The following is a 12,768-nucleotide window of genomic DNA, read 5'->3' as shown; positions in this document are numbered from 1 at the left end:
CTATCCTGACTTCCCTTTTAAATCAGGACCTTTCGGTTGTTCAGTTTGGCCTGGGCTCGGAATGTAGTCCAGAATGGCCTTGTACTGGAGGCACTCCTTCTGTTTCAGCCCTCTAAGTACTAAGATGAGATTCATTCTCTCTCTTTCTCTCTCTCTCTCTCTCTCTCTCTCTCTCTCTCTCTCTCTCTCTCTCTCTCTCTCCCCCTCCCTCCCCCCCCCACCATCCCCCTGTCCACCTCTCCCTCCCTTGTAAGTGCCTGGTGCCCTCGGTGTCTTGAAGAGGATATCTGTAACTGGAGTTACAGATGGTTGTCAGCCACCGCGTGGGTGCTTAGATTCGAACCTGAGTGCTCTTAACGTGAGCCGTCTCTTCCGCTTGGTTTGTATCTTTTCTACCCTCTATTGATTGTAACGGGGGAAACCACTGTATCTCATGCATCGGCTTCTTATCTATCGAATGGGTTGATAATTCCTGCTACTTGGGGCCTGCTTTGAGAAGTAAAGCTATTAAGTGAGCTTGGGTTCAGAGATTCTTCAAGTTTTGTGAGTACACGGTCGCTGTCTTCAGACACACCACAAGAGGGCATCTGATTCTATTACAGATGGCTGTGAGCCACGGTGTGGTTGCTGGGAATTGAACTCAGGACCTCTGGAAGAGCAGTTAGTGCTCTTAACTGCTGAACCATCTCTCCAGCCCTCAAGTCGAGTTTTGGATACTGATCCAAACAGGACGTGATAACAGGTCCTGGTGCTTGTCCCACGCGGCCTGCTCCTCCTGAGATGCTGAGAGGCATCCCTACTGCAGTGGGACGAGGACGCGACGTTGCACTTCCATCAGTCTTAGCGGTTACTCTGGATCAAGACTCCCCAAACCGCCTCATTAATACAGTGCCTCTGAGTCTTCGCGCAAGGAAGTGGCAGACAGGAAGAAGAGGGGCGTGGCAAACGACGACTTCCGCTTCCGGTGACGGGAGCGCTTTCATTTTTTCGGCAGTGGTGACTAAGATGGAAGCGTTTTGGGAGTCACGGACTGGCCACTGGGCCGGGGGTCCGGCTCCGGGGCAGTTTTACCGCGTCCCGTCCACCCCCAGCTGCCTCATGGATCCGATGTCTGCGCCCTGCGAGGGTCCCATCACTCGGACCCAGTGAGTCGCGCTCTAACCGCGCAGGGAAGGGGCGGCGGGCCGGGACGTGGGGACCTGCGGTGCGAGGGCCGCAGCAATCGGGGCGCCGGCCTCCGCGCTCAGAGACCCTTTTCATACTTCAGGAACCCCATGGTGACTGGGACATCCGTACTAGGGGTGAAGTTCGACTGCGGAGTGGTGATTGCTGCAGACATGCTGGGCTCCTACGGCTCCCTGGCTCGTTTCCGCAATATCTCTCGTATTATGCGAGTCAACGACAGCACTATGCTAGGTGCTTCAGGAGACTATGCTGATTTCCAGTATTTGAAGCAAGTTCTCGGCCAGATGGTGTAAGTCGTCTCCATGTGAATCGGACAACCTTCCGTTTATTATTCCCGTAGGTGGGATGGAGGGACTTGAGACTTTCGGTAATTGTTGAGACACATGTGAATGTTTGGAACACTTTTTGGAATTGGGGCAATCTGGGAGTGTAGAACTGCGTGTAGAACAGGAGTGGGTGGGGAACCTGTCGGTTATCACTCCTTTCTCATCCAATTGTATTTAGGATTGATGAGGAGCTGTTGGGAGATGGACATAGCTATAGTCCTAGAGCTATCCATTCATGGTTGACAAGGGCCATGTACAGTCGCCGCTCCAAGATGAACCCTCTGTGGAACACCATGGTCATTGGAGGCTATGCTGGTGGAGAAAGGTATTTGATGACTTCCTTGACCGCCTAAGCTAGCACCTATGTAGTGTCTCTTCAGTCTTTTCTTTTCTTTTTTTTTTTTTTTTTTTTTTTGGTTCTTTTTTTTGGAGCTGGGGACCGAACCCAGGGCCTTGCGCTTCCTAGGTAAGCGCTCTACCACTGAGCTAAATCCCCAGCCCCCTCTTCAGTCTTTTAAACTGTTTTTTTCCTCCTTTTTTGTGCCCCACCCACCTTTAAACTGTTTTTTTACACTTCTTTTGGTATGTGTGCTTGTGTACTACAGTGTGTGCATGTGCGTGCACGTGTGTGTCAATCTCTTCTATATTCTGAATTCTAAGGATTAAATTTGGGTCATCAAGCATGGTGGCAAGTGCTTTTACCCACTGAGCCATCCAGCTTCCCTACCCTCAGATTCTTTGAGCCCAGAGAACTCCCATCTTTTAATTCTCATGGTCACATAAGAAATATAAGATTAAATGGATTCTTTGATCTGTTTGTCCCTCTAGCTTTCTTGGTTATGTGGACATGCTTGGTGTAGCTTATGAAGCCCCTTCACTAGCCACTGGTTATGGTGCATACTTGGCTCAGGTAAGTAGTGGGCCTAGCAACAGGGAAGAGAGAAATAGATGAGAAGCCAATGTTAGTCTATTTCCCTTGGAGTTCTGATAAGAGACAAGCTGGGATCCTAAGGCTGGGCAGCTGGTTTTCTTTGTATAAGGAGAATATGTTTACATTACCTTCCAGTGACAAGAAACAGTGATGGGAAGAATGGCCTTGTTACAGAGTAGAAGCCCTAGGACTCCCCTCTTTAAGAGGGTCTTAGCTGTACACTCTGTAGTAGTAGTGCACAGGAGACTGGGGCCAGGAGGACTGTGTGTTCCAGACCAGGCTCCATAGCAAGACTCCCATTTCAAAAACAAAACAAAGATTCTTTGGGTTGAGGCACTTGCTGCCAAGGCTGACAGCCTGCCTGGGATCACCATGGAACCAGCACCTCAGCTGTTTTCTCACTTCTGTATGCATGTGCACACACCCATACAAAAGAAATGTTGGACAAAAAGGCCAGCACCCAGTTCTTTTGAAACAGTGGGGAGAAAACTGTCATTCACTTTGGTGCCTGTTGACGTGGGAGGGAGCAGGTTGCCTTCTGTTAAGCCAGTGTCTTAATTTCTCCAATTCTTTGCCTGCCTCTGTAGCCTCTGCTTCGAGAAGTTCTAGAGAAGCAACCGGTGCTGAGTCAGACAGAGGCCCGAGAGCTTGTGGAGCGCTGCATGCGAGTGCTGTACTACCGAGACGCTCGTTCGTATAACCGGGTGAGAAAGGGGCTGCAAGGTATAAATTCTGGAGTTAGGCGTGGTGCTGCATGCCTAGTCCCAGCGCAGAGGTGGTGGGACTCTGCATTTGAGGTGATTTTGGTCTACATAGTGGGATGCTGTCCTAAAAACTAAAGTGCAAATTCTGGGACCACTGTTTTGCAAATGAAGGACAGCCTTCTGTTTGATCTTTGTCCGGACTGGGGTTTTCATTGCTCGCTTTGCCTTCTTGCAGTTTCAAGTTGCTACTGTAACTGAAAAAGGTGTGGAGATAGAAGGACCACTGTCAGCACAGACCAACTGGGACATTGCTCACATGATCAGGTAACTGACCTGCAGGAGATGGGCAGAGCAGGGAAGCTGTTGGCTTTCCCAGAGCTGTCCCTTCTGGAGGGCTCAAGCAGAAACTCTGGGTGGTTTTGGGGGGAGCTCCTTCAGAAGCTGAGACCTTAATACTTCACTTTTCCTAAATGTTTCTTTTTTTAGTGGCTTTGAATGAAATCCAGATGAAGTGTCCAGAGTTGAAGCTTGGCCCTTGTGAACGTGACTGTAGCTGGCTCAAAGGCAGACTTTTGTAAAAATAAATCAGTCCTTTGAAGTGTTGCTGAGTTGGGTTTTTTGTTTTGAAACAGGATCTCACTATATAAAGCCCAGGCTTACCTGAAACTCGGAAATCTGCCTCCGAAATGCTAGAGGTAAAAGCTTCTGCCATGCCTGACAATTCAGTGTTTTCATTCTGACGTGGTCACAGCAAGGTCTCAGCTACCAAGTACTGGTTAGTACCGTGTCTGCTGTTTCCTGGAGAGCACCATTTAGCACTTCATGTATGTGCCCAGAGGTGGACGTCAAGTCTTTCTCAATCATCCTCCATCTTTTTTTGTTGTTTTTTTGGACATGGTTTGTATGAATCTGGGCTTACCAGTTCAGCTAGACTGACTGACCGTTAGGCCACAGGGATCCTGTCTTTGACTGCCCTAAGCTGGGATTTTAAATATGCACGTCACAGCACATGATGCTGGGTCAACTCAAGTCCTCATGCCTGCAAGGCAGTCACTTCCCTGAGGCTGGCCTGGGACTCAGGGCAGTCCTTTCTGCCTCAGCTTCTCAAGTGTGGGATTAGAGGTGGCCATGTCTCCTAACAAGTACAGGATTCTTATGCATGACAATACAGAAGAACCCCCAGATTGTCATAAGAGCCAGTTTTTGTAGGTTTGACTTCATTTTTGATAACACAATGGGCTTATACAAGATTCTATTCATTTTCTCCCATTCACTAAATTCTAGGTGAATCTTGTTTTTTGTTTAGGAGGGAGTGTTAATGATGGCTGCAAACCTGACTTTGGTTAAAGTGCACTTTGAGAGACAGGAGGCCTGGTGTAGCAGAGCTCAGCCCTACACCTACACATAGAGCCTTACATTAGAAGATACTGAGTAAACACATCTAACCGATGCATGGTATAAGCACCCGGTTCTCTGAAGAAGCACGTGCTCGTTAGGAAGTCCTGAGTGGGAAGCTGCAGAGGTGGCTTGGCATCTGAGTGCAGTTACTACCCTTGCAGAGGGCAGGCTTGATCTGGGTTTGAGTCCCAGTACCCATGTGATGTGTGGCTCACATGCATCTCACTGCAGCTCCAGACGACATCTGATGATTGACCCCGTGAGCACCTGCACTTAAATACATACCCACATACATATACATAACTAAAATCATTACAAAAACTTAGGTGGATCTGGGAGATGGCTCAAGTTGCTAGCATTTACTCAGAAGACCTGGATTTGAATCTCCAGAACCCATGGAAAAGCTGGACAATGTAGATCAAGTATACGTAATCCCAGCAACAGGAGGTGCCCTGTAAGCTTGAGGGCCAAGCTGGTAGCTTGGCATAGCTAACAAAAGGCTCAGATAGGGTGGAGAGTGAGGATTGACAGCCCACACTTGGTCCTGAATTCACACATATGCCTGAAGGCCCAAATTTAATTCCCAGATCCCACAAGATGGCAGGAGGCTCAAGAGTTGTCCTGAACTTGGTGCATGGTTTAATAGTATGAGGTGCCTACATTCAACACAAGAAAAAAAATGAATTCTAACTAAGTGTAGCTGTTCCATTTGGAAATTAATCCTGTCCTATCCCCGGGGTGGTTTTAAACCCTTATTTTTGTATTTTGATATCTTCCAAAACAGAATTTCTCTGTAACTCTGGCTGTCCTGGAAATCATTACAACCAAGTTAGTCCCAAACTCAGATATACCAGTCTCTGCCTCCCCAGTGCTGGGATTAAAGGTGTGTACCACCACCGTCCCACTGAACCTTGTTTTTTTTTTTTTTTAAAGATTTATTTTATTTATATGAGCACACTGTAGCTGTTCAGACACCACAGAACAGGGCACCAGATCCCATTACGGATGGTTGTGAGTCACCATGTGGTTGCTGGGAATTGAACTCAGAACCTCTGGAAGAGCAGTCAGTGAGTGCTCTTAACCACTGAGTCATCTCTCCAGCCCTGAACCTTGGCTTTTAAAAATGACAATCATGGGTCTTCTGCATGATGCTATCAAATGTGGCACAGACAGCTGCAGACAAGTTCACACAAAGAAAATCTTGGGTGTTCAATTGGGAACTCTGATATACTTAACACAGAAAGTTGTCAATAAATACATGTTTATTGATTAAACTGAATTATAAAAAAACAAAACCAAAAAACCTTCCTTCTACTACTAAGCCATGCAGGCAGAGTCCACAAAGACAACTTGCTTGCCAAAACCCAGCCGATTCACGGTTACCATGATCTTTAAAAAAAAAAAAAAAAAATTACCCATCCAAAGTCAATGTGCAGAGGCCAGGAACCCAGCTCTGCTAAGGCTGTGGCTGCTGCAGAGACGACCAAAGAGGATTAGGTGTAGATTCAAGTGACCATTTACAGTTCTCCAGCTTTCTCAAAGGCAGAAGGTTGGCTCTGAAGTGTAGTCCGTCATCAAGAAAATGGCATTACACAAAAAGCTGGGAACAGAAGTCCAGGTGGGTTCTCAGTTCAGATCTCCAACGCCATGGTAGAGCTGGCCAAACTTCTGGGATCAGTCCTGTTCACTGTGTTATAATATGCTGGGAGTTAAAGATAACAAAAACTGCAGGGAGAGGAGTGGTGGTCACAAATGCCACACACCTGTACCACCAGGCCTGCACGCCTTGAGTATCTCCCAGTCTATGAAAGCCTATTCAATGGGGACATATAGAAAAGTTTATAAATCCTTTCCTCTCATTTTAGTAAATGCTCCACTTATGTACACTTTAAAGATGAACCACGTACACGCTTGTGCAGGCTGCCTCCTTGGCTCTCAGGAGAAACTGAACGCCTCAGGATTGACAAGAACAATGTGGCTGTGGGAAAGGTAGACTTGGTGTTTTGTTCTCCTCTATGATACAGTACATTTTGGTTTATCACCACGAGTACATATTTTCTTTAAAAAAAAAAATCCCTCATGCAAACTGTAGAAAAATTTTCCTTGAAGTTGGCAGTGAAAAATAAAGATTCTTGTCTTTCTCTGTGCACACCTCTATGCTTTTCACATCCAGTTCTTCTCTGAACATGAGGGACAGGAAAGCCACGTGTAAGCAGGAGTTCGAGCAGTCTGTCTGTTTAGTCAACATGTAACATATGCCAGTTGGACCTGTGATGAGCAGGCGTGCTGTTGGGACGAGCTTCACAGGACAACAGAGTTCAACAGAGCAGGGACTACAGCAGGGGGCTGGCTGAAGACAGAGACTAGGAATGGCTTCCACCTGAACACTCATCGCCTCACTCAGCAGCTCTTGCTTGCTAGGGACACATGTGCTCCTTTGTCCAGAGTGAAGAATGGTGTGAAAATCAGGAAAAGGGTCAAGGGTCACGAGTACAAAAAAATATTGTTTCTGTTGTATTTTGGTGGAGGGTGGTGAGGACAGAAATATCTATCCATTCTGGATGTTTCAAGGTGGTTCATGCACTTTTTAAAGCCACAATTTTATATCTAGAGCTGCTGAGGAGACCAACACCTCTGAAGAGGGAGGGGAATGGAGAAGGAAAGAGTTCAGTGGGATTCATTTTTCATTTTCATTTTTATATAAAAGTGTTAAGACCACAATGAAAAAAACGTATCCACATTTGTAAATAAGCCAGCTTGTGAGCTACATACTCTTCTTTCCATCTGCAGCAACGTTCTCATGTTAACAATGATTATAGTGTCATGCCCAAAGACATCGGCCACACAGTAAACAAACAAAACCCAGAAATACTATGATACAATTGAGGTAAAGGGGGAAACAAAACAACTTAATATTTGTCCACAAAGGATTGTTTTCCTAGATTTTGTCCGAAAAATAGCAAACACAGTGATTTAAATTAAAGAAGAAAAAAGGGTCACAAAAACATGGTTTTAGCAGGAGTAACCAATGGGCCAGCTCCTCGGCTCAGAACTGATCATTACTGACTGGTGTTCATAATAACCCACAAGTTCACAGGAAGAGTCAATGTCGGGAGTGGTGGCATAAATTGAAATTATAAACCAAGTACCCCACTGGTACCCCTCCTGTCTAAGCCCCTCTAACCTCCCTCAACTTTCCTACCCGATTCAATGATTCCATAGCCTCAGCACCTAAATCTCCATCAGATCTAGGTCAGCTTCCTCAAAGCCATAGAAAGACTCTGTCTCACTTTCTCCCTCAAAAAGCTGATGAAGGCTTTCAGGCTCAACTGTCTCTTCAGGCGATGACCTGGGTCGGGGGGCAGAAGCTGAGTGCTCCTCGGACTGTTCTCCATTTAGCTTTAGCTGCTCCTCGAGGGAGGCAATGAGCTCCTCCTGCATATCAGCGTTGCGTGTGGGTGAGTTAACGTTGCCATCAGGGCCTGGCAGAACACTAGCCACAAGGAAGGACCGCTGAACTAGGTCTGGGGAGTCCCCAATGACACTCAGCACCTCACCCAGCCAGACCAACACCAGCTGAAGCAAGACATCAGAATCACAAGCAGCATCTGCCATTTCCCGAGCCTGCTCCTTCCACTTTTTGTGCAGGAAGTTCTTAACAGTTCGTTTGATGCACACGTCTAGTGGCTGGATTTTAGAGCTACAGCCTGCGGGAACCACCGCAGGCAAAGTGCTAGAGGCACTGAGCAGGGCCAGCACCTCTTCTGACAAGTGAGTGCGATGACAGTCCATCACCAGCATGCTTTTGCTGTGCTGACAAGCTGTGTGCTTCTTCCACACACGGGTGGACCAAAGCTCCATGATTTCATCATCACTATAGCCACTGTCTTTAGCCTCTAGTAATATAGAGTCTGGCACATTAGCAAGCCGATTCGCTTGACCTCGGAAGAAAACCAGGGTGGGGAGGACAGTGCCATCTGCTAGGATAGCCAGCACGACGTCACACCAAGGCTCCCCTGTGCCCACTGTCTGCAGAGCGTTCTCCTTCCGGTCATCACTGCTCAGCACCTCTGTGTCCAGAAACAAAGAGATCTCATCGATAGCCACAATCATAGACAAAGGTAAGTCTTGGTTGTGAATCTGCCGCTGCACAAACTCAATGAAGAGTCCAGCATTTTCTGCTACATGCTTCGGTAACGTGTGGGCTACAGCTCGCCGGGCATGGGGAGTGAGGTGGTGCCGGAGCATAAAGCGCACAGCCCACTCATAGGAGATCTTAAATCCCCCTTCCAAAGAGCGTCCGATTTTGGTGGCCTTCTGAAACAAGGTCTCTTCATTTACAGGGAGCTGCTGCTCTCTCTGGATCAGCACCCATTCAGCCAGTTTTTCTTCTGCCTCAAAGCTGAGATATTTGCCCTCTAAATTCTCTCCCTGAGAGGCCTGAAAGCGTCGAAGCCAACGGCGAATTCGCCGCTGGGGGTTTCGGAAGTGTTCAGCCGCCTGCTCTGTGTTGCAGCACAGGGCAAACAGCACTACCCGAAGCTTCTTCACAGACAGCTGCTCTTTTTTGCCAACCCCACTGCCACCACTTCCAGCACCTGATGCTGGTTCAGGCTCCTGGGTGACAGGGCTTCCCTCCTCCTGTTCATTGACATTCAGACACTCAGTCCCCTCTGTGGCCAAGGGTGGCAGGGCAGAGGGCTGTGGGTGAGTGGGGGTTGCTGGTGGGGTTGCAGTTGAGGCTGGTGATGGAAGTGCCTGGAGCACAGGACCTGCCAGCTCCTGAGGCTCTGCTGAGGTGGCTCCTACAGGCTTCACAGTGGCAGCTTTGTTAGGGAGGAGAGGAGGTGGAAGATACGTATTCTTCATGCTCCGGTCCAACACTTGTTCAGGAGTCTGGCCAAGCCTAAGGGAATGGGGATAGGAGGCAGAGAACAGAAACGTCAGTTACACTTCAGGATTTAAATCGTAGTATTTGTAAGAGCAGACTCTGCAAAGTGCACATGAAATGACCATTACCTCGAGTAAGACATCCAACTGAGCCCTGGGAAAATGAGATTAAAAAAAAAAAGGTTAGCTCATTGGGGACAATGAAAAGCATTCCAGAGACTTGAGATTTCTCTTTTTTCTTTTTCTTTTTTCTTTTCGGAGCTGGGGACTGAACCCAGGGCCTTGCGCAGCTAAGTCCCCAACCCTGACACTTGAGATTTTAATATGCTAGCCCCGTACCGGCTCCTCCCGGGGCAGCCTTCCCCGGTTAGAATGTTTATAGTCTGCAATAGCATGCATCTAAACAGTGACTAGGGGCCTGAGAAGACGCTGCTCCGGCTCACACAGGGGTGACACCTTACCCCCAATCCCAGTTTCCTCCACTTACCCCGTGGTAAGATGTTGCTAGATCTGTGGGAGGGGTTGAACACCAAATGCTTGGCCATGGCATCTCCCACGGAGGTAGCAAAGGTACACGAAGTACAGGCCAGCTTGATTCCACTGTGGGAAGAGGACCAAGGGTATATTAGATACGGACAGCAGTAACACTAAACAAAGTTAAACTCCGAGGCTTAATATGGAAGTGAGTCACATAACCACTCTACATAATAAGACTCGATAGTACCAAAAAGTGTTTTATTACCTTACAAAATTTTTAAACAAAGCCAGATACTTGGGACTCTTCCGTGGAACATGATTGCTGATAAAGACAAAAAAGCAGAGAGTTACAGCCAAGGAGATGCCTTCTCAATCCAAACCATCAGGCCTCTCAAACTTCAATATAAACATGAAATAACCAGAGGACCAATCACAATTCACATTTTAATTCGGGTCTAGGATAGACCTAAGGATGATGTCACTGGGAGGCCTGCTCTTTTCTGAGAAGTGGAAGGGTGTGGATATGGGGCAGAAGGGAGGTTGGAGGAAGACTAGGGGGAGGGGAAGTTGCTGTTGAAATGTGATATCTGATCGAATGAAGTATGTAAGGCCCAGCAATTCTAACAACTCCAATCCAGTGCTCAGGCTGCACCTGCAGTGACAAGGCCCTGGGGACCTGGAGCACAGACTAACAGAGCCAACTAAATATGGGTTTGCTCTTTTACCTTCCAAGAAAAGATGGACAGACAGTTTTAAAAGATGAAGAAAGAGGGGTTGGGGATTTAGCTCAGTGGTAGAGCGCTTGCCTAGCAAGCACAAGGCCCTGGGTTCGGTCCCCAGCTCCGAAAAAAAGAAAAGAAAAAAAAGAAAAAAAAAAGATGAAGAAAGAAACAAAATAGAAATAATGGGAAGCAATTAAATGAATTTTGGTCTTCAAACTAGAAATTCTGGTTTGCTCACGACTTACTTGATCATGTGATTGGCATAAGCTCGAGAGCAGCAGGTGCTATAGCGACAGAGAGAACAGTGCACGTAGGTAGGGAAATGGTTAGGGAAATCTGGAATCTCAAAGCTGCACTCCAGACACGTCTGCCGGCCCATGACGCTCCTGTCAAAAATAAAAATGTCATTACTCCCTCAGGTATCACCAAATCACAACATTTTTGATCCTGAAAGACTATCTCTGATTGCTTGGCTGTCAGGAAATACCCTGCCCAGGTAGTTCCCACCCGCCTAGCATTAGAAGGAGGCACTGACATTTTCCTGACAGCTCTCTTCTGGACATTGCGTTGGACGGGAGGGTAAAGGAAGACAGGTAGGGGGTCAGCGGAGGTCAGTGGTGCTGCCTCCTGCAAAGCGCCAGAAGGTGCATCATTTGAAGACACAGGAACAGTTCGTGGCTGCCCCCTGGAAGCCCGGATTGTCACCTGAGAATCAAGGGAAGAACAATTAGATGGCACTCACAGGAAACCCCAGGATTCTGTCCACCTCATTCTTACCCTCCCTGAGTCTGTGACAGCAACATCTGGCAAACTCTTACCTTGGTGCCTGGTTTCAAGCCTTCCAGTTGCTTAGGCTTACGGAAGGTTTTATGGTGCTGAAGCTTGTGTTCAATTTTGTCCTTGGCAAAGAGAAACTGCAGCCGGCATTTGTTGCAGTGATAAACATTTCTCTTCTGAAGTGGAGAAAAGCAAACAAAACAGACAAGAATTGCTTAAAGGTTTCCAGTGGATCAAAATCAACATCAATCTTCCCTTCTGTGTTGAGAATTTAGTAAGAATGAGAAAAGAACCATTCAGGACGAGAAAGGCTATCACGGAGAACCTTCTCTCACATTCCACAGTGCAGGCCAGCACACACAGCACAGTCTCTCCTCCTTGACGTGGAGTACATGGGCGGGACACACGCTTGCTTGCCTAGGTGATCTTAGCACTGCAGACAGTACTACCTATTCCTGGACATTCTTTTTGATTTTTTTTTTCTTTTTTTCTTTTTTTTCTTTTTTCGGAGCTGGGGACCGAACCCAGGGCCTTGCGCTTGCTAGGCAAGCGCTCTACCAATGAGCTAAACCCCCAGCCCCTCTTTTTGATTTTTAAAGCACACAAAAATATACATGTTATCAAATCAATAACTCAAACTCTCGTTCTGTCCCCTCACACTCTAGGTTTGCCCTGGCTCTTGGCTCTTGGCTGTTGGCTATTGCCTCAGGCAGATCTCCAGCGTCTTTTCACTGACTATGTATCAACAGTCACAGAACAGTTTCCTTTAGCTTCTGTCTGTTCTAGTGGTGCTAGAGATACAAGCAAAAAAGCTGAGGCCTTCCTTGTTAGACAAGCACCCTATCACCTGCACCCCTTTAAAGGACACATACAAAGGATAGTACTCCCCTCTGTATTCTTGCTTCCCCCCTTTTCCAGGAGGTGGAATGGGGTCAATGCATCCACACACAGCTGTTTCGGAGTCCACAGCCTGACAAAGGCAGTGCTTGTCTCAGGGCCATCTCACCTAAGCCGTCTACCTCTATGTCATAAATATGTCTTGTCTTAGCACCGTCCCTTGACTCATCCCTTTCTACACTGGAAAAGCTGTAACCACTATCATCTCCTACCTGATCAAAGTCTTGCCCTAATCGTTTCCCTCTGCTCTAACCCTGACTTAGTTTACTTAGTGCTGGCAGTGTAAAATCTTGAACCTTATCACCCCAGAACTTGAATCCTCTCCCTAGCCTAGAATACCCATAATCTGTCCACACCTAGCTTCCAACATGTACCCTGTATCCTACAATCTACTCTGAACAGCTCTCACCTCCCTACACACCAGAGGTTTACCTTTCTTTTGTCTCAGGTGTACTACTTCT

At 47.3% G+C, this 12,768-nt stretch overlaps 2 protein-coding genes across 10 annotated transcripts in view; one reads left to right on the top strand and one right to left on the bottom strand.

Annotated features, from left to right (window-relative positions):
• Positions 1–980: 980 nt before the first annotated feature.
• Positions 981–3,748, top strand: Psmb4 (proteasome 20S subunit beta 4). The gene is made up of 7 exons (NM_031629.2): positions 981–1,145; positions 1,268–1,474; positions 1,690–1,836; positions 2,340–2,421; positions 3,030–3,146; positions 3,382–3,470; positions 3,633–3,748. Exons 1-7 carry the CDS (start codon positions 1,006–1,008, stop codon positions 3,643–3,645), a joined length of 795 nt encoding a protein of 264 aa, NP_113817.2. The 5' UTR covers positions 981–1,005; the 3' UTR covers positions 3,646–3,748.
• A 2,040-nt stretch (positions 3,749–5,788) lies between these two features.
• Positions 5,789–12,768, bottom strand: part of Pogz (pogo transposable element derived with ZNF domain) — a 44,786-nt gene continuing 37,806 nt past the window's right edge. For all 9 annotated transcript variants that reach the window (XM_087624023.1, XM_087624026.1, XM_087624042.1 and 6 more), the window contains 7 exon segments: positions 11,452–11,586; positions 11,169–11,338; positions 10,879–11,019; positions 10,177–10,233; positions 9,922–10,034; positions 9,564–9,588; positions 5,789–9,450 (listed from right to left, as the gene is read on the bottom strand). In XM_087624023.1, coding sequence (XP_087480149.1) covers positions 7,776–9,450; positions 9,564–9,588; positions 9,922–10,034; positions 10,177–10,233; positions 10,879–11,019; positions 11,169–11,338; positions 11,452–11,586 — 2,316 coding nt within the window. In that variant the 3' untranslated portion in view covers positions 5,789–7,775.

This window comes from Rattus norvegicus, chromosome 2 (genome assembly GCF_021556685.1).
Source record: "Rattus norvegicus strain SHRSP/BbbUtx chromosome 2, alternate assembly SHRSP_T2T, whole genome shotgun sequence".
NCBI lineage: Eukaryota > Metazoa > Chordata > Mammalia > Rodentia > Muridae > Rattus > Rattus norvegicus.
The sequence above is the reverse complement of the archived record's forward strand: the minus strand, read 5'-3'. Positions and strand labels throughout refer to the sequence as shown.